General features: G+C 36.9%; 1 protein-coding gene across 1 annotated transcript in view; it reads left to right on the top strand.

Moving 5' to 3' along the window:
* The window catches only part of LOC106919985 (nephronophthisis 4), a gene marked incomplete at its 5' end in the record, with an annotated part of 168,688 nt that overhangs the window by 40,587 nt on the left and 100,908 nt on the right, over positions 1 to 27,193 (top strand). The window contains 2 exon segments of the mRNA XM_014990696.2: positions 10,068 to 10,252; positions 15,032 to 15,167. Of these exon segments, the coding sequence (XP_014846182.2) occupies positions 10,068 to 10,252; positions 15,032 to 15,167 (321 nt within the window).

Genomic DNA, 27,193 nt, shown 5'->3' with positions numbered 1-27,193 from the left:
GAGCAAACCTGAACTCCCCAGATTTCTCTACTTCCTGTGTTATGGTGAAATTGCAGGTGATGTTAGGAACGTTGACTTTAACTTCAGACAGGTCCCTGCAACATCAAAGACATCCAAAAAAAAAAAAAAAAAGATGGACTTTGATGACATGAATTATGTTCAAAATTAATCTGGTGATGCAAACATGAAAAATAAACTATATTAAATAGACAGGTTATAACATCTCCATGAAAAAAAAAAGTAGTTGGCTCCTGTGCCACGCTGTTTGAATATTTTCAAAATGGGATTTGGTTTTGCCATGATGCAATACACATAAATGACTGGGGAAACATGAACTATGGGCAACATTCTCACATCTTAATTCATTCAGCTTTTTCTCTGTGATATGAACAAACTTAAAATATGTACAACACTGTGTATACTATGCTTATTTTTGGTATTTTGTAATAAATTGTTTTCATTATATGATCAAATCTAAACCTGCAGATATTCTCCTGCTTCTTCTGATGATGTCACAAACAAGGGTACGTAAAATAACCACAGTACTTCTGAGAACATCTATTTGTATTTTTGGGTGTATTTGTATACACCCAAAAATACACCTGCCTCAGAGACAGTATAGCCTCTGAGCTGTGTGTGAAAACATTACCTAGATTTGTAGATGACATGGCGAAGAGGAAAGTACATATGCAAGAGGTTTGAAAAGAGGAGCAATGCAAATGCGAGTGGCCAGATTGCAACATCGAGGATCTGCGATGAGCCAAGCTGGCATAAAAAAAATGAGGTGGTTGAAAATTTGAAATGAAAGATGACTTTAAAATTTTGTACGTTTATCCAGAACTGCTGCATTACCATCACATTACTCCTTTCGATATGGCACTTTAATAAAGCATTCCACTACTTTTAAAAATCTGCGTTTACTTTTATCTGCTATATAGTTTTCTGTAGTTCAGTCTAAGTATTTTAAATTTTGAGCCTGAGCTGATTATCTATTCTCCACCACCAAATCAAATGCTGGAAATTAAGTCACAATCCAGTTTGTTGCTGTTTTGTCCTAAATTAGATGGACTAAAGCTAAAACCGTAATTAACTCGGGCATTACTGGTGTTTGGATCACCATGAGTCAGCCTCAGGTCAAGATGAAAGTGGTTGTGGACAAACATTATTTGTTAACTCTGTTATTAATAAGAAGAGGAACTGACCAACCTAAGATTACTAAAAACAAAATCTCAATCTATTAGTGTTACACTAGTGGAAATAAAGACAAATGAAGCCACACAAGCTCCATCTGCAGCTTAGAAGTTCACCTATCCTCAGATTTTTCTGTGGGATGTAGCTTCAAATTATTTGTGGAAAATGTTTTGTCTGTTGAATACATCTAACATATTTGAAGCAAAATGCAGTTTGGAAAGCTGAAATACCTAGCTCGATGTTACTTGACATGCTATTAGGTGGGATTTAAATAGCAGGCAATCCAGGAACAATTAATGCATGTTTAGCAATATTTGGTGTTTTTAAAGAAGGTTTCGAGTTATTACAGATTTTATTTAATAATGACTGTACCAGGCAGGTAAAAAAATATCACTTATACAAAACAAACATTTGTATTTAGAAATGGTAAACTTTCTTCCAATAATGTATTATTAAACCTTTTTAAGGAGATAAATATATTTAACACATGCAGCTTGGAAGTTTATTTCTGTGTGGAACCAACTTTGCTGTGATCTGTTAGTCTCGTGGTTGTGCAATTTTACATATGCTGTGCAACATACTAGTCGAGAACAAATGGTCGGAAGCTGAACAGGAAACAGACTGGCAGCAGCACGACTGTGTTTGACTTAATAATTTTGGGCTGGAATTGTGTGTTTCAGCAGCAGGGCAACAATGATTTATCAGTGAGAGCTCAGTGCCAGTTAAAATTCGTTAAGGAGTGGGGGGAGTGGGAGGATGAGAGCAGCCTGCTAATGATGCTGCAACTGTTTCTTGCCATAGATGACTCATGCTCAATATGGGGGAGCTAATATCCAATGTGTGAGGAGCAACTCACTCTGTCTCTCACCAACTCACACTCTCATTGTCATGGTGACAGTAAAGACCTTAGTCCGGATGAGCAAAATTCTTTTTTTTTTTTTTTTTCGATATTGTTGGCTTCACAAGTGTGCTTTGAATTGATTAGCATGTGGAAGGAGATATATTCACAGTTAGGCTCCTAGCCCAGATCGTGTGAGATCTATGATTGCTAAAACAACAACAACAAAAAAAACAATGAGCTGTTGCCATTGTTTAGCATTTTTTTGTCAGAGCTACTTTCCGCAGTAAAATAACTACCTTGTTAATTGGCTCGGCTTATTCATTGAAATGTTGTGTGAAGCTGTTGTACTGCACTTTATTCATTTTTTTGATAATTTAGTGTATTATTGCTGCATATAAACAAGGCAGTTCAGTTATTTGTTGTGTATAAATACACCTGCAGATTGCAGATTTGGCCAGTCACTTTTGTATGAGGCTGAAGAAACACAAGAGTTTAGATATAAGAAAATCTTCATGTGATTGGACATCCCTTGCACCTCTGCTCTTCTCTCCTCACTTCTCCTTTTCTCTGATCTACTCCTTTCTTATTGAGCAGTCTGGATGTCCTAAAACAGGTATATGTTTTATTGTCCAACATTACTGAAACATTTGAAGTTGTTGGGTTATAACGCAGGTTCATTATTTGAAATGTGCTGTGACACTGTTGTGCTGCAGTTTATTCTGTGTTTTTGTTTTTGATGACTTTATGGATTAAAAACATTGAGAAGGTGTATGATCTGAATGTCTTTTTTGGGGGTAAATCTTACCTTATCAGAATAAGTAATGTTATTAACTGATTTTAATTAACCTTTATTTGTAATTAGCAGGTATTACCTACTAGCAAACAAGACATAGTTTTACCCAATTTAACTGAGTTAGTAGCTGTTGAATATATACATAAATATGAGGTAAATTTTACCCAATTTCTTTAAGTATTTCATATATTTTTTGTTCAGTTATTTTATACTCAATATATGGTACTGAATTTACCCCAAAAGAGTCGATGCAAATTGTTACCTCAGATTTATTAGGTAAATTCTATAGCTTACTTTTTTCAGTGAGCATCTTTGTATTCTGACCAGCAGATTGTCTTTTACTGGAGAAAAGAGTAATATAAAATGGCAAAATACAACCTGTAGTATGTGTATTCTGATTAGCCAAACGGCAGCTTATTCCTGAACAAATGTAACGGAACACATTATTTATGTATTTTTATATATTTCTAATGGTAAGCATTTACATTTCTTTTAAATCATCACTAGAAACTAAAAATCAACAAACCTTTTGGAAGACATGTTTTAAATGAAATGACCAAATGCACATTAAAGATAAAATCTTCACAACAAAAACTAGCCTGAGCGCTGGAAAATTAAGAGTTGTGATCATCCTACATGTCCCTCCAGGGACACCTTTCATCCACACACAGGTGTGGATAAAAGGCATGGATAATTAGGATAATGAACCTTATTCACAACCCACAGGCTGCAACAGTGCCAATGGCCCTTGGAGATGCAGAGGGTCAAATTGCTCTTTGTGCCTTTATATGACTCACTGAAAGGTCTGATCAATTCTCCAAACCTGAAATGACATGAAATGGGCAGTGGACCACAAAACATGTTTGTTGTAAGGTGACCAGTTTGTTATACATACATTATAAATAACTCATTGACAAGATTTAAATACGTTAATGTCTTACAGCCCAAAGAATTTATTTAAATGTAACTTTACTGAAGGTGTGGACGGTCAAACATTTTGCTATCCTGACCCTTGTTCTCTGTTGTGAGCATTTAGGAGAACTTTCCCACTCATTTAATTCCATTGCCATAAAGGTATTAGCTTTTCTGAAATTTTCCAAGAATGTACTTTCATTTATTTCAAATCTTTTTGTTTTTGTTTTTATAAACTCCATTTCATTTTTCAGCAGTTCCATTACATTGCTATTGTCTCTCTCTAAATTAGTTTTGCTTACTAATATGTCACCCTCTTTTTCCCCCCACCTGCCTCACTTAGCAATTGGAGCAGTAAATTGCATCTAAAACAAGCTTTGTTCATAAGATGTAATCTCCTGATTCTATTACGAAAGTGCCATTTGAAACTTTAGAGTACTTCAGTTTTTAAAACAAAAGTGGAACGATGCAAGAGACACTAACCACTGTTGCTCTTTTCAGCCTGTAGATCAGCCACAATGTCTTTTTCTGGTGTTGTTCCAGCATATTTTCTTTCATATATTTTAATGGTTTTTTTGGCACTACTGGCCTACATTCATTAGTAGCTTGACAGAAAAAACGGCAGAGAGAGAAGGGAAGTACATCTAGTACATCCAGGGACGGGAATCGACCCTTGAACAGCTGTGTTGTGGACTGTAACCCATGTGTGGTGTACACTCTACCACTGATCCACCTGATGATTATATTAGTTTTGTTGAAGGAATATTTGTAGAAGGCATATTGCATGTATTAGAGTAAGACTTGTTGTCATTGCAGTACACAACCAGGAGATTAATAGTGTATTAGTAAAGCAATAATTTTTTTCATTTAAAATAGTTTCATTTAGAAAATAGTTTCCTATGTCATTCTACTTCCTCTCACCTTATAGTATAAACACGTATAAACACGTCACTTAGCAATTGGTTATTGCTAAGAATAACCAATTTTGAGAGTTCTTCATCCAGTAGCAGCATCCACACTGAAGAGCGTTGCTGTCAGATTGACCCGGTAGTGCTTATGTGAGCTGCCTTTTTTGAATGGAAAAACTGACTGGAAAAGTCTTTTGACGTTTGAGCGCAGCAACTCACGAAGAGCCAAAACCGCAAATACTTGAACACTTAGAACCACCAAACATGGCTTAAGGTTGATTAATAAGTACAGTGCAAAATGTCTGAGCCCTAAGCTAATATCTAAACACCAACCAACAGCTCTGTGGCAAGGTATATCAGCGTCTCAAGTTTCATTTCTGTTTGAATGGCAAATAGGTCCACTGTGTAGTATGTTATATCAAGTATAGGCTGAGGTCCAAAATTAGCTTGTGCAACTTCTATCCCAAGTTGAGCAATTCAAGTTGTAGTTACTGACATATCAAACACATGAATAAAAACAAATTAAATAAAGGACCTGTGTAAATGAGAAAAAAAGTGAGGGGCACACCCCTGATCCACCGGTGTATTCATCTCTTTGAGAATTCCCTCTTCAGTGACTACAGAAATGGAGTATAATTTAACTTTGGGGCCATTTCATTGTTCCTGTAAGCTTCTTAGCCCTAAAATATTCATATTCCGGCAAGGGAGGAAGAAATATGTGACGACAGCAGACAGAGGCAAGAAGGGGAAGAAAGAGGATAGTGTGCAAGATAGGTAGAGAGAGAGAGAAACTGACAGAGTGAGGAAAAAGGGAGCAATGAAATAAATGAAAAAGGAACTTTCAAGAAAAGAGGGACAGAAGGAGCAGAAAACAGCATTTTAACGGATGTCTCCAAAACAACTTTTTCCCCTGTCTTTCTTTTATTTTTTCTCTGACACACTTCATGACAGACCTGTCCAACAAAAGACAAACCCATTTGCCTGTCATCCTTCACAGACTGCAGTGAAGGGAAATAGTGAGCGCAGACAATCTGTGGAAATATACACCATCATTATGATGTGAATGTCACTGAAAGCAATTATTTACAGATATCCTGTCACACTTGTGCTGATAGCTGCAACTCTGTCACAGCGAGACTAAAGGCGGTATAACATCTTAACTCTATAAAGCTTAGTTACATCAGCTGCATGATGCAAAATAAAACGCCACAATCTGACATAACAATGGACAAGATGAGCTTTACTTATTGTTCTGTGCACAAGGTGTTCCATATACATAAATACTTAACATATGCGTGGCACGATGTTCATGTTATATATATCAATGACAGCTACATTACACAAGCAAAAGCGCGTGCTTCAAAACATTTAATACTTGAAGCCAAACGCAACATGATGTGGAGCTGATATTTTCAACTGACTTCTGCATTTTGTGTTATTGGTTGATATAATTAGCCTGGCTGACGTTGCCAAAAGTTCTCATCGGTATATATGTGTATACCCAAAGTAAAGCAGTCTTGGGTCAGTTCACCCCTTCACTAATTCAGCAAAACAGCAGTAATGAGCAGTCAAAATACTTCATACCATTTTTATTCCCTCCATCTTTTGTGCTTCCTCAAATACCTTGTGGATACTGAAAATGGCTAACTTTCACTCTTCTTATACTAACAACTTCCACACAAAAAATGTTGTTTGCTTATTTCTGGGTGCGTCTTTACTATTTTCAGTTTAGTTTATTCTGGTCATATCAGATCAGTTAGTTGTGTTGCTGAAAAGTCAACCTGCACAATTAAGTCTTTAAATATGAATGAAAACAAACAGATGTCTGTATGAAAACTGCTGCTTTATTGCTTTTATCAACACATTTATTCATCTGCATTAGAGCAGAAGCACTTAAGAGCCAGATGAACAATTTAAGTCTGAGATAACAGGCATGCAAAGAAAATTCGCTTTACATGGAAAATATCTGCTATTGACCTTCCTGATTGTACCAATATCTTTAAAATAAATATTCATAAATTAGATTAGACAATTAAACTCACCACATTTAAAAATATATATATAATAATGTTTGTATGATAGTAATTAAATGTCAGTTTTCAGTTTACAGATCCGATAGGCACATTCTAGTTTCTTTTTTCAAGTGGGCATGATGGGTCATAAATGTAATGGTAATTATTGTTGCAGTACTCTTATGAGTTCAAGTACGACCACAATGACAGACTGATAAATTAAGTAAAATGCTGATTAAAATCAGCTCAAATTGTTTCACTAAGCATTGGACAAATGGAAAAAAAGCTTTTACTGTTTGAGGTTAAAATCTCTTCCAAAGTAGACTAAAATCCAATACTATACACACACACACACGCACACACACCTCTAGATATTTTAGTTATTCAAAGCGATGAAGAGAATATGTAAATCGATTTGCAGAGAAATCATGATTATGTTTATGTAGACTTTGTACGCAATATTTACTTGTTTTAGGTAACTATAATGTAACGATACCACCTGCAGTTTCTGATGCATCCTCATTTGTTCTTGTAACTCTGCGATCGATTAAGGCATCAGCCTGTGTGAGCAAACTAAAACGGTTATATAACCTGCCCTAAAGTCAAATTACAGCCGGGATGATTCAAAATGTATCAGGAATGCTGTTAAATTGATGTAAAACATATTGCAGGTACTTATCAAGCATAGTTACACAGAATACCTCAAACGCATAATAAAGGCAAGACAGTTGATAGTTTTGAATATATACAGTATATGTAACCAAAATAATCATATATTGAAATAAAATATCACATTTGTGGTTAGGAATTGGGTTGTTTTTTGTTTTTTTTTTGTTTTTTTTTTCCAGACAGGATAAAAAGGCTAGGATTTGACAAGAACCTTAATCTCCCATAACCAAACAGAAAATGTCATGAGTTGTCGAGCTTTTGTGCAGCTTGGCTTTAGAAGAAATGAAAAATACAAACGGTGGGTAGGTTGTAAAAAGGATGAGATGAGGATAAAGTCAAGCGTTGCATAGATGTAACCTGAGAAGAACAGTAAGTAGTTAGGCATGTGGGCTGTTTGGTATCCAGGCAAGCTAGGCTGCTGCTCCTGCTGTTGCTGCTTTAAAAGAAAACCCCCGTCTGAATTGATATGCTAATTTGATTGAGAAGGTGTGGGTGGATATGGAGAAGGTTTTAAGCTGCTAGGGGGACTGAGAGCGAGAATGACAATGGAAAGAGAGAGGAAAGAGAAAAGGCGAGTGGGAGTAGGAGACATTATAGGGAGAAGAACACCGAAATGAAACAAATAGGAAGGAGTAGGAACGAGAGGCGAGCATATGGTGTCTTTGCGTTTCAGGGTTAGACAGTTTGCAGTCAGCCAGTGTACAACTGTCACTCACTTAACAAATAGCAGCAAGTGTGTAGTCCCTCGCTTACAGGCCTTCTCAGAATCAGATTGTGATTTACATGTGTTCTGTACGCTTCAGTGATCAGATGAAAGCATCAATGCAAGGAAAATGCATCAATGGATGTTTAACTAGGCCTTCAGCAGCAGTTAAAGAGAATGACTGTCAATTTTCTCAGCTTGAAGGCTGTCTGTACAGGTGAATTTATAAAATATACATCATTGACAGGCTCATTTATTTTAGTAATTCAGCTCTGAAAGTACAACACATTATTTGAGTTCATTATGTAGTGATAAAGTTTTACATTTATCTGTGGTCATTTAAATGATTTTGACCCATAACTAATGAAATTGCATTATTCAGTTCCTTGGAAATTAACATGTGACATAATATCAGTCAAAGGGACTTTTAAATGCAAACCTATTGAAAAATATGTCCATGTACTTCACCATGATTTGCGGCTTCGGTCCAACAAGGCATGGAGACAATAATATTTGTGGCTAAGCTAATGGGCTAAGCTTCTCTACATTATTTTCCTCTTAATCATGCTGTGCAGGTTTTCTAAATGTTAAACTATTTAAAATCATTTAATATTTAATAGCATATTTTCAGTCTCAATAAACAAATATCAAAATTTAAGCATTTATAGTGCGGTCCTGAGCCTTAATACATTTCAGTAAGCATTCTTAATAGACCTTTGCATCTTTGTCAGAAGTTTTACTTTATCTCTCGGCAAACCACTGCTATTACCAACTAATTCAACATTTCAGCAAACAGATTTTCTTGTCCACAGAAAGTCTTTACTTAAAAATTGCTCGCTCCTCTATAATTGCGGCTCATGGAGTTCAAAAGTTGTACAAGGCCCCTTGACTGCCAGTCTGCAGGGGAAGAAAACACAATAAGCTGACAGTAGTATGAGGACATGATTGGACGTGGAGTTTCTAGTTTTCTTTTAGTATGCCTTCATAAAAAATAAGAGTTAAACTTTTTTTTTTTTTTTTGCTTTACTCACACCATCAGATACATATTTTTTAAAAAGCCATTTTGTTTGAATGTACCAGTGAATGTGATATTACAAAAGAAGGGATTAATGATATATATTTAATTCTCGCAATTTAATTGGCGTTTTTTTTTTTGCCAAAATAAAGGCTACAATTGCAAGCTGCTGCTGCTTCTGCTGTCTTTTCTCCTTTACAGTATTTTCTAGAAAGCAAGACAGAGAGGTTTCTCCGTTGCCCCAAAAACTGTGATGAGAGGCATAGTTGGCTTGAAGTGTTTTTTAAAGGGATGTAAAATTAGGCTTTTTTTTTAGCTTTATCTGATGTTATAATGATATCTCCTCATCACAAGCACACCTGGTATTGCTTGTATCCTTTCAGGAATCCATGAATTTCCTCTGTCGGTCCTCTGTGGTGCTGAATTACTTACTCTCACTTAATGCCGCATATTACCCTAGAGTTGCAGTCTCCTACACTCCTCATTCACTCAGCTCCTCTAGACTAGCGGCAGCGGCAGTGAGCAAATACCTGGTGGAACCGCTCCTCTGCAGAGCTTATCATACAAACTACTTTTCAGTCCAATGCTCCTAAGAACAGTTGTAAATTACGTAATGGAGGAACATTGTTGTGATGACGTGTTGAATGTGGCGTGTCGGAAAGAGTATGAGCTTCTTAAAGAGATATGTCGATTTCAAGGCATCAAATTGGAAAATTAAATTTCTTTTAAGTTATGTTTGATGTATGCAGCATTTTCATAACAACTGAAGGTAACTTAGTCATTTAATGGTGCTCTGAAATGACACTCTGTGCCTGGAAAATACATATCATCCCCCCCTTTAAATCTTTAGTTGGGGTTAAGATCAAATCTCCATCAGAGACTCAATTTTCTTTATGAGCATGACATTGAACACTAGACAATAATCTTGTTGAAATCAACAAGATCATCCACATGCACTGTTCATGTCAACTGCTTTAGCTTTGGGTGTGTGATAACCCAATTGTGATCTTCTCTGTTTCTTAGAAACAACCTGAACCTGAGGATGCCCAACGTACGGTTGTCATTCAAGAACGGAGGCTTCACGTCGGAGTGCACAATGGCTGGTGTTTCCTTGATAAGCCCCAAGTGGTGGTCCTGGAGCCCGTTGCATCAGGAGTCAGAGGCCGAACAGACAGCACCTCTAAGAAGAGCACGCTGGTCAAGGACAGGTGAGCAGGAGTTACACATGTATATGTATAGTGGAGCTGTAGCTGTAGGCTGCAGAGGATGGTGAAGCAAAACTCTGATGTCAGACAAGATCTGCAGATGTGCAAAAATAGTTTTTGGCGTGCTTATTTTTATGGTATTTCATCAGCTTCTCCAAGCACTGTTCTTTTTGCTGATCGAGAAATGATTGAAAGTTTATTTAATAAAGTCAGCAAAAAGATTTATAGTTGAAGAAAGCTTGCTAGGCATTAATGTCATTTGAGTATAATATTGGCTCATATCAGGGCAAAGTGCTATTCCTGGTGTCCGTTTCTGCTCTCTCTTCTCTGGAACTGCAGAGCACACTATATTTTTGCTTTACATGCTGTCCTTTGTATATCTAGATGGCTGGGACAATTTTTTTTCTTTTTTGAATTAGATTTTTTTTCTGCGGTTGGATTGATAGCAGGGTTATGTAGAAATGTTCCGCATCTAAATGAAATAGTCAAAATACATGTGCATTGTAGAAGTGCTCCCACACCTCAAAGTTTTTCACATTTGGTCATTTTAAAGCTAGAAACTTGTGCAAAATTATACATATGTGGTAGACGCACAAAAAGTTGTCCATAATTAGAAATTGAAGGAAAACTATGCATGATTTTTGCCAAAAATTATGGAAAGGGTGTCATGCATTTGCCTTGAACTCAGCTAAATTAATACTTTGTAACTTCTTAAGACTTTTTGAAAATAATTTCTTGCCACTCTTCCTTAGATGCCAGAATTGTTGATGGAATAAACAGTGAAGTTCAGTGAGATGCTCAAAGCGTGGGATCTAGTATTGCTTGAAACTTCCCCACTAATCTCTCCCTAAACTTACTTGTGTTGTTCCTTGGTCTTCATAACGCTGCTCTTTAATGTTTTCTTAAAAAAAAAAAACCTTAGACCTTCACAAAATCACAAAATGTCTGGATTTATACAGAGAATAAATCAAACATTTGGATTGTATTTAGTAGATAGGTGACATCTGAGGGCAGCTGGTTGCACTGGATTTCCTTTTTAGGGTTATTATGGTAAAGGAGGAAAACAGCATGCCACATATCATTTTTTTAAACCATTTTGAGTGAGAACCAGGAATAGTTTTCTTCTCCTTCATAATAAGATTCATCTTTATGTTGCTCAATCACATAAAATCCCAATAAAACACACTGAATTTTCTGATTATGACAAATTGTGGAAGATGTATGAATACTTTTACAAAGCAAAGGTGCTATCATCGCCTCATAACTGATCACATTAATACAGACCTGCTCATAGGTCACATTATTTTAATACTTGTCTGTTTTAACCAGACTTGGACAGTTTTTAATGGTCACAAATTGAAGTGTATTATTGTCATGGTGAAAACTGTAAAGTCTTGCTCAAATAGCAGTTTTTACTGCTGTCTACTCTCAAACCCTGGGATGTCTTAAACAGCTTTTATTGCAGAGTTTGATGGCCAATAAAAGCCTGCTGTTGTATCGTTGCAGTCCTCCACTCCGTAATGCTCTTCTTTGCTGCATCCAGAGGCAACAATGGCAAAAAAAGAAGGAAATGAATGATGAAATCCAGTCAGTAGAGTTTCAGTACATCCATTGAAACCAAACTAAGAACAAAATGTAAAAAAAAAAATGTGAGAAGTGTGAAAACAGATTGCGTTCCCCAGCTCAGATAAAAGGTTTGGCAAATTTTTCTAATGTCTTCTTCTGGCTTTCCAAATAAATTTGCATAAATGAAGAATCTTTTTGTTTATGCACTTCCTCCTCCCGCCACTACAGCTCATTACCTGCACCTCCTCCACACAACAGCTATATCATCTGTGTCAAGGGCATAATTTAAGATATGCTTTTTTTTTTGTCTCTGGTGAATAATGCTGCAATTAGCAGTTACCTCCTAAGCAAAGTTAGTTAATATTTGTTTGTTGGATTTATTCAGGTAATTCCCTGACCAAACTGACCATTTGATGAGGAAACAGAAAAATCTTTATGCTGCAGAAGCAGGTGCAAGAATTCAGTGTCCACACACTTTAGCTACTTACTTTGCAGTTTAATTCATTATTAAATACTAAATAAATTTTTAATGCCACAACAGAATTTGCACAAGGCAATAGTAGATCAGAGCCTGAGCTCATGAATCTTATAAGATTTAGTAAACTCAGCATTGAATTTAAAATAATTCTCATGTTTCAGAAAGTCTTCGTTGTGCGAATGTAACAACTTGATATATATATATATATATATATATATATATATATATATATATATATATATATTTACTACATCATCTTTGACCTACATGAAACAACTTTATTTTTCACACCAATATTTCCTGATAATTATGTAACGGTTCAGAAGAAATGCTTTGGCCTTTGAGTCTTATTGAGACCACGAAAAAGTCAATGTCAACCTTTCCGAACCGGGTGTTGTGATGTAAGGTTATCAATCCACTCAGTGAAAGGAAATCTCATCTCTGGCACTCAGCACAATGCATTCTGAAATCTCATAAATATTTTAGGAGTAACTGTTTTTCTTAATTCATCATGTTTCTATGTTTTGGGAGTTTTTTTTCAACGTAGAAATGTGATTGCATGTTCCAAATGAGGTTACTGAAAACACTTTTGAAAATAAGTACACCAAAGTGTGGGAAATATGTTTTATATGTTAAGAAATGTTAAAACATGGGTAAATGTTTACCTCCAGAGGTTTTACATGTTAATACACAATATAGATCTTGCATATAAAATGCCTGTTTTACTGTATTTCATGTTTCCCATGGAGATCACTTGTAATCTAATGGGTTTCACAGGTAAATTTATATGTTCTTCACACATTAAACCTTACAGCTATTCAAAAGTCTTGTGTTTAATGTATGCAAAGCAAGTATAATCATGTTTCATATATCTCGTTATATTAAGACATGAACATTTTCATGAGCTTTATCACATTTTCGCGTTTCAATTTCCAATTATTTTGCACATGTACAGAATTACATTCATGTGTAATGACCTGTTGACACAGGTTCTGCACGTGTGAATTTTATGCATTTTTCCTGTAGGCTCCTCTGATTTGTGGCTGAATTTCTACCAGCTGTCCAGAAACGGCACATTTTCTCTGTTAGGTTTTGCATTGCAGCTCACTTTGTTCAGAATACACTAGCTGTCCCCAGAAACCCACAGTCGCTGCTCTGGTGACGGCACAAACCTCTTGGCTCACACAAATAGAAGCTCCTATTAATGAGTTGTGTGTGGGTGCATCAGTGAGCCTTTAAGGAGCAGGTCTGAAAATTTTTAATAACTTTTTTCTTTCAGAAATATTGGGAATATCTGTCATGACAGTCTCTTAAATATTTTTATTCTGTGGGTAAGTCTTTCACATTTTCCTACTCTACCCACAAATATATAAAAAAAATTATTACGTTTCTGTGCTGCCCCTTTTCAAAATAACACAAATGAGAATATTTCTGATAAGTATTCTGTTTTGAAGCAGATTTGATAACGTGGAGGTTCTGGCTTTGTTTGCGAACATAAAGTTCACGGCTGAAGGTCAAACTGTTCCTTTCCGGTTTCTATATGATGCCCTAACTCTGCTATCTTTCATTGCTCGAAGTTCGTCCTTTCTTAATTATACCTATTGTGAATGGCGTTAGGAAATGTGGTTGTGCTGACAGCACTGTCTCCAAAATACCTAATTGGTTGAAAACATAACACTGTTCGCCCACATACTGTCACTGGACAACCTTACTAGAAACCACTGCATGCACCGAATGTGTGTTCTGACATTTTTCCACACATTCTTGTCAGTGTGAGCGCTCTTATTTAAGCTGTGCCTGTCAGGGTAATTGGCTGGGATATTTTATGCAGTTTTATAAAATAGTAATGCACAAAACAGTAGCGTGAAGGATGAAATAATTCCATTTAAAAGGTGAGAAAACTGGAATGGCAAAATAGGCTAGGGAACTCAAAACATGACACACAAATTCTTGAAAGCGGATATCCACATCAAAATGTATTTTTTCTCTGCTGCATACCAGACCCTTGGAGAAACTATGATTATGTGTGATAACACGGGTCTCTTACCATGACAAAAATGTATGTACAAACATTTAACTATAAAACAAACTCATCAAGATGCTTACCCACAATCTGTGCCTGGCGACTTCTGCTTTATGACCACAATAATCATCATCTTCTCCATAATAAAAAAAAAATGTTTGCACTTCTTTCCTTTTTTTTTCTTTCTTTTTTTTGAAGAGGGGAATGTCTGTTGTAAATCTGGTTTGATATACCCCTATAGTGTAGGCAGTAATTATGGCGTTTGACTCTCACTGGTGCTGTCAGTGATAGCTGACAGTCTGTTCAGCTTGTGTTATGCTGGATGGTTTTAGAAACTGGAGAAAAAGAGGGGGAAAACTGACTCCAGAGAATCTGTGAAGCGAGAGGAAGAAAAGGCACTCGGCCCCACCTCATGACACGCGAGCACTGCACAGTATGCTCCCGCCTCTGGTGTATGCAAACTGTGAATGACGAATACATAGAAAGCCGTTTCATTTCTCACACAGGAGGCAAGTGCTTGCCAGGAAATATTTAGCAAGGGATTGTAAATCTTCCAGCACATTGATTTTGTTTCACTTTTAATGGAAAATATAGCTATAGGAGGAGAAATATTAAAACCTTTCACATTTTGGAAAAGCATTGTAATTTCGTCATTACCGCCTTCACATTTTTCACACCTACGTTACACATCGATATCTCTTTGCTTTCTCTTTAGCTCAACAACATCGTCACGTCCTCAGATGCTGGGCCTTCGCAGCAGCTTGGAGATCAAAATGGCCAATAATCAGGCTTTGGCAATCGTCTTTCAGCTAGAGTACGTCTTCTCCGCTCCCATAGGCCGAGAGACTATGGTAAGAGAGACACACATGTATTATGGAGTGGGTTAATCCTAAATCCAGATCCTGGCTTGGTATCTACCTCTTCTTGAAATGGGCCCCAGCCAGGAAGTTATCTTTATAGAAAACATCTTTACATGAATAAAAATGAGAGGGAAAAAAAGCTTTCAAACACTCAAGCATATTTTCCACAGTAATATGTGCAAAAAGATCTGCTCGGAGTTGAATTATCCCTTCTTCTCGTCTTGCTGTTTGAGCTTCCTGTTTGTGCAGATAAGTTTTAAGGAGTTTGAATCCAAACACTTTCAGTGTATGGTTTCAGCGATGGCCCCCAAGGCACCATTTACCTCCGAGCTGCTATGATTGGAAGAGTAGATGACGTGCTGGTGTTCTATTATCAATCATTTATTGGTTTTATAGTCCAAGTTTAGATTTCTGAGTTATAAACCAGATTACAATATTTGGAGATGCAGTTAGCATAATTTCAGATACAACTCTTGGGAGGGGGGGATCATTATTTTTAGATCATCTAGGTAAGTTCTGCTAAGAGCAGTCTGCTGGAAGCAGTGACTGAGCCTCCGGGCTTTCTGCAAGGACTACATCCCAATCACATCCACATTAAGCCAGGAGCAATCCAATTAGCCTATTATATTTATTATATCTTTTTGCACTGCAGCTGCTTTGCCAGGAGATCCTGTCTGGCTATAACCAAAAATATCTCAACAAGCAAGTGAAACAAACATTCGTGCTTTTGAAAATATAGAAAAGGAATTGATAAACAAGAACTGCTCTAAGATCAGGTTGCTTGCACTTAGTGATTAGTATGCATAGTGCTCCACTTTAAAAAGGCCTCCAGCTAGGGCAGACAGACGCACACCTCCATGTTGTGCATGAGAAACTAACATTTTCTTGATTCCTTTTGACTAACCAAGGTGGTCATACAGATTACAGTTTAGTCTTTTTTAAGGCTCTCCATTAGTCCTTACTCTAGTAGAGTATTCTTCCTGTGGTTCACAATGCAAACATTACAATAAAATCAATATTAGAAATTGCAGAAAAAAATGCAACACAAAACATCCCTTATTGTATGTGTACTGTGACAGTAAATTCTTATTCCAATTTAAAACCAAATTATCCCAATTCTTCCCTGTATTTGTAATTTTTACTGTATAACTGTTGACTATATTAAGTTAGAAGCAGATATTTTATGGATACTCACTTTTTCTGCAGTATTAAATTAAGCTGGAGTTCTCTCATGTTTAGGTTTTCTGGTCATATGAGTTGAACAACCCGGTGATGGAGAGATCCACGCTGGCAACACATCCTGGTAAAATAAGTAGATACTAAGCAGTTGCTCCCAGCATTACAAAATACACAAAAAGACTGCGGTAATTATGTGTGTGGGTGAGCCCTCAACACTTTGCACATTCTGAGGCTAAGCTCCGACTATGTTACTGAGCACAGCCCCGTATACAATGAAGGGTCAATAGGACAGCAATTAACAGCAGCAGAAAAACAAGCAGTCACAATGTCACCTGGATGACACGGTACATCAATATTAATATAATAACTAATGTCTTTTCTCACCATAGCAACCTGTTGACAGGCAGTTTTCTGTGTAGGTATGTATGTCGTTGTTTGTTTCATAAAGTTTAAAATATTCTGTGACCCTGTTGACTCATAATGGATAATAATTAGACAAAGTGACGTAGTTGTACCGTCCAGCTTATTCTAGTCTGAGAAACATAATGCAGTAAGGAGTAATGACATTGCTAGGTTCTGTGAATATCGAGTCTATTCCTAAGAAGATCATTAGGAATGATGATCAAGTCAGAATTAAACGCTGGTTCTAAGTTGGCTAAGGAGATAATTCTGGGTTTGAGGCTCGATGATTAGCGTTGGTTAAAGTAGAGAAGGACATAGATGTCGGCTCTAAAACTTACATCAGCCCGTCAATCAATGTTGAGAGATTTCACTCAAAAATGTTGCCGCTGGATATCAATCCAAAATGAGAAAATGACCAACCAACTCAAGTTATGGTGCCACAGGGTCCAAAACCTGTGACTGCACTGCTGGTTTTGAAATATCCTCTTCTGTTGCCAGCAGTGACTTTTATGATGCTCATTAGCTTTACTGTGGGTGTTCATGATCCCCATAGTTAAAACAAGCACAAACTAACATTTTAGGTTTTTATACTGACACTTCCGTTGCATCTAGCATTTCATTTTTTTTTTACATACAATCACTTAATATAAAATATATTTTATGCTTTTGCAGAAGGTTTTTTTTCCCCACCATTTTTTTAAAATGTTCACCTAAGTTCAGAAATTCTAATAAACCTGTTGGATCAATCCAGTTGCTATCTAGATAATCTCAGAATAGCAACAGATCTCCACCCACTCTCTACTCCACCAATGTTTGATGAAGTGAAAGATATTTAAAAAAGTGCAGAATTCTCGTTGTCGTGTGGGTGTTTTTAGCGCGTGCTGATACATCTGCATGCAAGTTGTCACGTGTTTCTCCCGACGTCGGTTGTTAACTGATAAGGATTTTCTCTCGTGCTTCCTCCTAAAAGACAGAAACGCAGCTGCCGAACTTCATCTTGCAGTAAGACTCCCAATATGATAATATCAGCTGATGGCTACAGCTTTATGCTCTGTGACTTTGGCAGCCAAGAACAGCATGATGAGGCAGAGTACTTGTGCATGCACTGTCTCAGCTGTCAGAGATGCGACACTTCAAAAGTGTTGAAATGGTAGTGAGTTAAGGTGTGCCTTCAGGGAAGTCAGCCGAGCTCTGCCAACTAGATTTCAGACCATTTGATGACAGCAAATATGGATGATCATGCTGGATAGTCGTCACAAACTTTACTAAGACTTTTTGAACATTTCCAAGACTTGGAGTTGTTCTCTCAGTTGGAAATCAAGCAGCATATAAATGTGTTTTTTTTTTGTTTTTACTCTTTAGACACCTCAGTTACTGACTTACTTAAAACGTCATAAAAGTTGTTGATCAAGAGCACCAAGTTAAAAAAAAGAAAGACATTTGGTGTTATTTATGGATTTATGAACACTTAAAGATTTTCGCTAAGAACAGTTGAATAACCAATTATGGTTTTGATATTGCTTATAGAGATTCAATTAAATTTATGCTTCCAAAGCAAAATGTAATCCAGGAGTCTTAATTTGTTTCTTTAATTTATGACTGGTGGAAAAGAGTTTTAGAGTAATGGAAAACACAGAATATTCTATAATTTACATTTGTCTGGGTCTACGTTTTATGTTTGACATAATGCCTGATAACGTTTCCAGATTATTTGACATCTTCTGTGGTAGACTAGGGCTAATTTGTGTAATATGTCATCTATAACTCTGAGTGAACTAAGATAATGTGGAATTCCTCTACGTTAGAGGAAGAACTTACTAATATTTAAAATCTTCCCCCAACATGTGAATAATAAAACTTCGGTTACCAAAAATTTACTGATGATACACAATGTTTTATTTCTGTCTGTAATATCAGTAAGTCATTGTTTTCTTAAACTTGTGCAAAGTTTAAGAAAGACATAACTTTTGTCATCCTTTTTACAAACATTTTATGGTGGAACTAAGGCACCATTCAGTTGTTTCCATGGTTTCGTAGTAACACCAATGCACCAAGAAGGGTTGAGATCATTCTGCCTCTGTTTCATCCCTCACTGTCCAAAAAAGTTAGTCATATTCCTGCATTTGCAGACTTTTATAGGGGCAAGTCGGCTTTCACAATTGGAGTGAGTGACATAGTGATGACGTGTCATCAGCCAGCAGCAAAATTTCAAGCAAAACAAGATTCAGACGTTAAACTGATGAGAGAACTAAGAAGGTAGATGTACAGCTTAAGTTTGAATCTCAGCCAACAATATGATTTCTTCAGCTATTGTTTCTGTTGTTGAGAAAGGATGCACTGGTGAACACGGTTGACACAGGTTTTGTTCTGACATTGATGCAGCACTACATTACCTGTTATTCTGTTCTGCCACGATTGGGCTTTTTTTTTTTTGTAAACCCTCGGCTGTGTGAAATAACACACGGCTTTGTCTAAGTAAAAATGGGAGCTCAGAAATGGCTTGTTGTTTGTAATTATTTGATGAAAATCTTTTGCAAAAGAGGCTATTGTTTTATTTTTTGGTCCCAAAAACCAAGATTAGAGATCAGCACTCCAGTAGACTTGGTGAAGCGGAAAGCTGGGCGATATGGCCTAAAGATAAAATCTCAGATTTTCTTTTTATACCAAATTTGATTTTTGATTTTAATCAATTTATTTTTTATTTGCCTCACTTTTTTCCTTAAAATACAAATGATAGAAAATGTCTTAAAACTTGCTTTTATTTTAATTCCTTCTGTGAGTTTACCTGGACTCAAAGTCAAAATAAATATAAGTTGTATCACTTGTTAAAAAAAAAAATGGTAGTTCTTGCGTGGGCTAGTATCATGCTAAAGCTATTGGCCCAAATACAACACAATATAACTGTTTGGATACTGATTATGCAATCAAAAGATGTAAACAACATCCATTAATGAACACTACTTGAATGAAAATTCCAAACATAGAATAAAATCCAGATCATGTAAAACTCATATTATGCAGTTCCATTTTTTTTCTGGGGCAAAACTATAACTGCGACAGAATTTTTGCCACAGCTACAAAGTTTCTCCCTTCCTCATTGCGTGCCTGTTCTTCAAAGAGATGTGCTGCTTGCAGGGCTGCTAAATCACGGTCATTCCACTCTAAAAGTTGACAGATGTGCTCCTGTGCTGCTCAAGATTAAACTCATGATTACCCTCCTCCACACCATACAGGTCTCTTATAGCAGACTCGTGTCTGCTGGTCCACAGTGGTAGTTGAGATGTTTTTTGGAGTTTGTAGTGACATAAATCATGGGCCAACAAATGCAGTCTGCCGTCAATCATTACGTGGTTTGTACTACTCCTGAAGTGCGTATGAAAAACATGCAGAACTTTGTAATTGGCATGAATTCGGTAGGGCAAAATCGGTTAAAGCTGCTCTAGTGGAGAAGGACCAAAACTTAAAAAAGAAAAGAAAAGAAAGAAAGGAGCAGTATATTGTATTTTATGTTTTTGCTGCTGATCTCTGGAACCAACTGGAGATGTGCAGAAACTGTTGCTGTTCCTTTAACTCAAGTGTGAAAACGCTGCATTTACTACAGCTTCAGATTAGAAGACTATCAGTTCATTTTATTTTGCTTTTGCTGTTCATTTGTTGAAATCAGAATTTGAATACTTTTTTCTATTCATGCAATGCCTGATTTTTTTAAAAATATATTTTTCTTTACTTCCTCTATTTATCTGTGAAGCACATTTAATTACCTTGTGCATGAATATTGCTGTACAAATAAGAAATTGTGCCTTACCATAGAAATGTGTGCGAAAAGATATTTATTTAGGTTTCACATTGATTAGTAAACTTTTGTACTTGCTTCTCCCATACTGCTCTGGCTTTCATTTCTAACTTCAACACTAGATGGCGCTGTTTGGTGCAACATTGACAACCATCTTGTGTTGAACTGTAGTGGCATGACAGGTGCGGTCTGCCTTGTTTTTGCTCTTTCCTCAGATTAAATAGACTTATGTCTTTTGATGTTTTCTGAGGGGGCTAAGGTGGCTGCGAAGAGAGGAAAAGTAGTTTGTTGAAATCCCTTTTCACTCTCAAAACATTACCACTGCAATACAGAGGCAATCACCCTGTGCTCTCAGAGTGCCTGGATGCTTCGTCCGTGCTGTGTTGAAAGCCAGCCAGCCTCTCACTGTAAGGCAAAGCGCAAGGATGGCCTCCTTTTTTTTTTTTTTTTTTTTTTTTTTTCTTTTAATACAAAATTGTATTGCCATCGTTGCCTGAGGTTATGTAGAAAGAAACTCTTGTGGTGTCGTCATTTTTCTTCTTTCCCACTTAGCAATGTACAACCAGACTTTGCTGTTTGGTCGGTCCCTCTGTCACGTCTCCAAGTGTCGCCCTTGATCTCTCAAAATCTTTAAGCTATGCTTCTATTTCACATTCCTTGCAGCAATCAGAGGGATGAAGAATAACGATTTTAATGAAGTAGGCTGGATAGAAAAAAAATGAAGAGGGTATATTCCTGATAGGCTGCTCTCCAACTGTGTCTGGGGCTGATGAACTTCAAGTAATCAACTTCTCTTGAGGTCAAATGCAGTAGGTCCACTTCCTCCCTTTTACCTTCTGAATGTCGCTCTACTTTGTGATTTAGTATTTCACTTTTTTTTTTTTATTTTCATCAGTGGTCCTATTGTACTTTGTTGCATACTTCTCACTGCTTATGATTTGACGGTTTGCACTCTTCATCCTTCACTATTTGCTGCAGCACATTGTACTTCCACATTAGTCCACTGCCTGCATCAGAAGAGACCTGAATATGGGTTTGCAGCAGTTTACTAACCAGATTGAACTACTGTAATGGACAGTGTGAACCTGAAATACACAAAGTGCTGCAACAGTTGGATGTTTCTTTGTCAACACATCTAAATCACACATGGTTCTTTAGCAGGACTCTGTACAACTTGAATGCACGAGTTGGTAATTCAGCCATTTGATTCAGGTGTGGTGGACGCATATCCAAACTCTACAGTAAACCAGCCCTCGAGGGCCGGAGTTTGACACCCCTGCTGTGGGATCTGAAGGGAGCTTGAGGGTGTGATGTATCTATCTATGACAGATGGTCAGTGTGACCAGCTTGCCTCAAGATTTAAGACAAAGACACGCTGGGACTGCTGGAGTGCACGATGTCAAATGACGCATTTTATTCTTGCGGTTAAAATGCAGTAGCGCTGAAGTGCAGTGAGACAGAACACATCACTGGACTTCAGGCAGTTACTTTCTTCAGTAGCAGTGGCTCTTGAATAGGATAAAAACAAGAAGATGCTGAACGTCTTCAAAGACACATTTTATGCAAAGAACTGTATATTGCCAATGTTGTACTTAACTTGATACCGACAGTGATTCTGCGATGCTTACCTTTAGTATGAAAGCTCACATGGTGAATAATCAGGGGTTAGATACAGCCTAGAAAGGAGTTTTTCTGTTTGGCTGCATGAGAAAACTATTTCATGTAAGACACTAAATCTAGTCATTCAGAAAATGACTTAAAGTTCTTCTTCCTGAAGGGGGTTCTGCAGGTATTGAGCCATGGGGTGCTGTTAAAGAAAATTATACCTTTTAGCACCTCTTGTACTTAGTTATTTACTCAAAAGTTTTTGTAAGAACCTTCTACAGTATGACAAATTGTGAGAAGACTTGGATCACTGACAAGTGATGTTAGGAAATGGCAGCTTTCCTAATTATGTCCTGTCAGCATCAATTTATCCTCACCTTAACTTCATCTCAGGCATCTCTTCCCTGCTGCTTGCTGTTTGCTGTCTCTCTTCAGCCTCTGTAAGCTTGGCACTGTTCACCTACTGAGCCATGCGATGCAGTCACAAACTGTACAATTTAATACAGCACGATGGGGCATATTGTTGCCTGTCTTCTTCTGCTGACAAGCACTAGCTCATCACTAATGGGTGGGCTGGTCCAGGGGAAATTGAGGATGAAGGCGCTGACGGCCTGCATGACTTTGTCCTTTTCCAAAGAATCAATCTGTCATGAGGGTGACGAAAGCAGCAGTCATCCAAAACACTGACATGAGGATTGAGTGATTGTTCTTTGGTCAAAGTCTTAAAAAAAAGACACGTAGAGGCTAAATGGGTGAGCAGAATTAAAGTTAAGGCTCTATCGAAAGGAGATAGTTGGATTCATGCTGCCAGTGTCTTCTGCTCTTGCCCCAGAGACACTGCTAGATGTGAGTCACCTTCTTGGAACGGTAATTGGCAGCCCTCCCGAGCTGTTACATGATATCAAACCTAAATTACTAAAAAAGGATGTTGACAGTTGTGATATGCGTCATGTACTGAAATAGGTTCTCCGCTTGTGTAACTGGGCCAGCACAGAACGGCTAATGAAAGCGTTGCCGTCCTCGCTTTTTCATGTTGTACGACCTTTAACCCCGACTCAGCCTGGTGAGTGGCACAGTTGATTACCGAGCGTCTGAGAAAGTGTAACCATTAATGCTTGACCTTTAAACAAACTCACTGTTTTGCCCTTTACTGAGCTCTCATCTGGATATATGCAGAGGCAGAACTGAATCTGGCAGCAGGGAATACAGAGCATTCTACAGTATTATAAAGAAAACAACGTCGTCTGTAAGAGAAAAGGTCCGACTAAGGTGGCATTTATGATGAGTAAAAAAAGTGGCAAGGAAAACTTTATATCAGATTATGGTAGTATGTTTATTTCTTGAATGCATTATATTCATACAGGGTACTTTGTATGATTTTAATATTTTTTTAATGTAGCAATTTAATGTAATGTAGGAAAAAGTCTGTCTCTCTCTTCCTCTTGGATCCCAGGTCCTCTCGGCGAGCCACGTGTAGCCACAAGGAAAACAGCAATGTGTATTGACGTCACAGAATTACAGAGTTTAATCCAATATAAGACAATGCATAAACTTACAACAGAAACTGCAGAACAACAGAGACATACATTCATTTACCTGACAGACTTGGAAAAGAAGGAAAGAAAGAAAAGCAAAGACATCTTTGGAGAGTTGCAAGAGCAAATCTGATTTGTTACTCTATGTAGAAAGTTTTATCTTCTTTTCTTTAATTTATTCAAATAAGGCGTATCTCTGCTCCTCCAACCAGGAGCTATCTCTGACCCTTTATCTGAAGCCAGGAACCCTGCCGTGTTTACGGCCTTTCACAGATGAGTGTGAAAAGCTGGAACTTCCACTGTATTGTTTTCCCACACAGACAAAAGGCAGTTCAAACGATCCTAGCAAACCATCTGCTGTAACTACAGGTAAATTAAAGGTCAAAGAGCCAGAATAAGTTACTGATTTTAAAACCACAATTAGGCCATTTGAATCAAGACATGTTTTAAATCTAGCTTATTTTAAATTTATTTTCTCAACAATTTGTTTATCATCTCAAACAATCCTAAATTGAAAAATTCATTATCTCTTCTGTGTAAATCACAGAATGACTTAATGATTCGAGGAATTGCAGCAAATACAGTGACTTGATTCATCAAATGACACATTTTATTGAAAAAATTTAATTACATTTATTACAGGAACATAGCAGTCAGAATGATTTGGATTTCTTCTGCTTCATAGCTGATTGTAGCTTCTTTGTGGTCCAATTTCTTTTGACAATCGGTTAAGCCTTTTTTGCTTAACATTTGGTTTGACTGTATATATAATTTTATATCTTCAATATAATTAACATGTCAGTTCTGGATTAACGCAAGGCAGGAATTTAAGACACCAGTTTATTTTTCAACATTGTATTTACCATTTTTATGAAATATGCCTAAACAATCATGATGCTGTCCTCTGTCAGTGAGGAAAATGTCAGAACGTTTCATACTATATTTGAAGGATCCCGTTACTTGCTTCATAAGTGGTGGAGATGAGAAAAAGGGAAAAATGAGGACTAAAATGTAGTTTTGCCTTTGGCCAACAGCTGAGGCTGATTAACAGAGGTGATATGGAGCTTATCAGACATTTTCAGTGTCCTATCTCCTTAATTATGTCTTGAGAGAGAGAGGCAGGGCTGGAGAGAGCGTATTTCCTCAAATGTGGACAATAAGGTCATTTATAGCGCACTAAACAGACAGAGGAATTTTAGTTATTAGTAACTTGATTTATAGTGCAGGTTACACCCAAAGTAAAGCAACTGGTTGGCGTTTCATCAACAAAAATTTTAATAAAAATGAGACCATTTCCAAGACATTTTATAATGCAGTCTCTGTTCTCATGTTAGTTTTTAGATGAGCTTTGTAGATTATTTTTCTCTGGTCTATTGAACCTATGCAACAATACCTTTTCAAAATATTAATGGCCTCAGTTGCCACTAATTCTGCTCCGGCTCCTACTAACTTTGAATCGATGAGAAAGTATTTTCCTGCCCACATATTTCAACTGATTATCATTTTGATGTCACAGACAGGTTTCAAGTCCTAAAAGTTCTCCCACAGAGATTATACAAGGAAACCCAAAATAATTTTTCAAAAAATGAGTACATTAGGAAAGAAGTTAACCCAAATCAACTTGGTCAAATGTGGAAAAAGTAATTGCCCCCTAACTGCTGGTTGTTCCATAACAACTGCAGCAACAACTTCCATCAACCGTTTATGATTACTAGTAATAATTCTCTTTCATCACTGTGGAAGAGGTTTGGCTCACTCTTCTTCAAAGAATATTGTTAATGCAGTCACCTTGTAGCATTTTAAGGTGATGACACAGCATCTGAGTTGTTATATAAGTGTGGACTTTGACTAAGCCACACCAAGACATTAATTAAATTTTTATATCATTTAGCTGGGGACTTATTAAAGTGCTTTGGGTCATTGTCTTGCTTGATAACCCCACTGTGTATAACTGTGACATATTCCTGGAGGAGCCCACTAGACAGCCCTCAATAAGCTCCTCTGCCATTCTGTATTCAACTTCCTCTCTCCTGAACAAAGTCTTTGAAGGAGCTACTGCTGCCACTAACTATATGTACTCTGTTTTTCATCTAATGGACTTTAAAACGTTCTCAGGACATATCTGTCAATAGGGTGTAATGGTACCTGTTGCTAGATTACTGATTTTTGTTCACTTTATTAATCTATCCTTCTTGTAAAGTTGCCATATTACATTTATTGTGAAATACATTGAATTGAAACAGAATTGCACTCAAATGCAATTCAGTCAGGTCATACATTCCCCTTTGGGATTTTCTGTTTTCTGTAGAATATGAAGCATGTTGACACTATATTAGTGTTAAAAAATAAATAAATAAAAATGATAGTGATTGTTGAGGGGATTGCCTTACCTGGCTCCTCTGACCGCATGTCCCTTTTGACAATAACCTGCTTGATCTATACTGAAGATCCAAGAATTTCTCGATGTATTCTGTTAGCCTTAATGTTTAGCTTGGGACCCAAGTGCTACTCTCTTAGTGAGTGTTCAAAGAGGGGTTTCTTTTATTGGCTTGCAGCTGTCAAGTTTGATGGAACTGTCAGATCTTATCTGGTTTCTTGTAAACGACATCGTGTAAGCTTCAAAAGTTTAGTGATCTAAAAAAATGTTCAGACATGCCGTAGAAACGCCTCACTTTTATTAAGTGTCACCTTAAACAGTAGGTAGCAAAAGTGTTTAATCAGCCGACCCCCTGACTACTCCACCTAATGTCACCGCATTATACGTCAATCACAAAAATGGCAAAAAATATGTTTTGTACAGGGCCATGCAGAGACCACTAAAGGGGCAGGTGCTGAAAAAAAAGGGGCACATCTAACCTCATTCTAGGACAGAATATTATCAAAGCCACACAGCTTTCAGAGTTTAATAAACAATGATAAATAACAAAATTGTGAGATATACAATCAAAGCTAAGGGAAATCTCTATATAAAGCATACAACTATGCATATGTAAGATATTTTATTAGTAATTTCTTTCTGCAGGTCTATTTTGTTATGAGAAATTATTGCCATATTCAAATCCACAATTTAGGAAGATATGTAAATCAGAGCTGGACCACCAGAAATATTTTGTCTTTACAGAATTACACTATTAAAAATGTAAACAAGGGCTCAATGCAACCTTTTAGTGGACTGTAATCTATAAAACAGAGCTGCCTGTTTGCTACACTTGCAGTGGAGATGAAGATGGTCCATTCAGGAAAGCAGAGCTGCATCAAACTTTAATGTGGAACTGCAGAAAAACGAAAAAAAGAAAAACAAAAATGTAATTATTAATGCATGTCACCATGAGAAAAGCCTACTGAGTTTTGCAAATAAAAGTTTATGTTTGGCAAATAACTTTTTAAGTTCACAAGACAAAAATTAGTTTTTTAATTTTTTTTGTACAAAAGGCTTATTTTGTACAAAAAACCCCCAACAAAAAACAAATAATGTTAGTACATTATTATGTGTCAGAAGAGGG

The sequence above is a fragment of the Poecilia mexicana genome, unplaced genomic scaffold, assembly GCF_051168715.1.
Source record: "Poecilia mexicana isolate PSO_F unplaced genomic scaffold, ASM5116871v1 scaffold_7, whole genome shotgun sequence".
NCBI classification, from domain to species: domain Eukaryota; kingdom Metazoa; phylum Chordata; class Actinopteri; order Cyprinodontiformes; family Poeciliidae; genus Poecilia; species Poecilia mexicana.
Note: the sequence above shows the minus strand (reverse complement) of the source record. Positions and strands in the feature narration are given on the sequence as shown.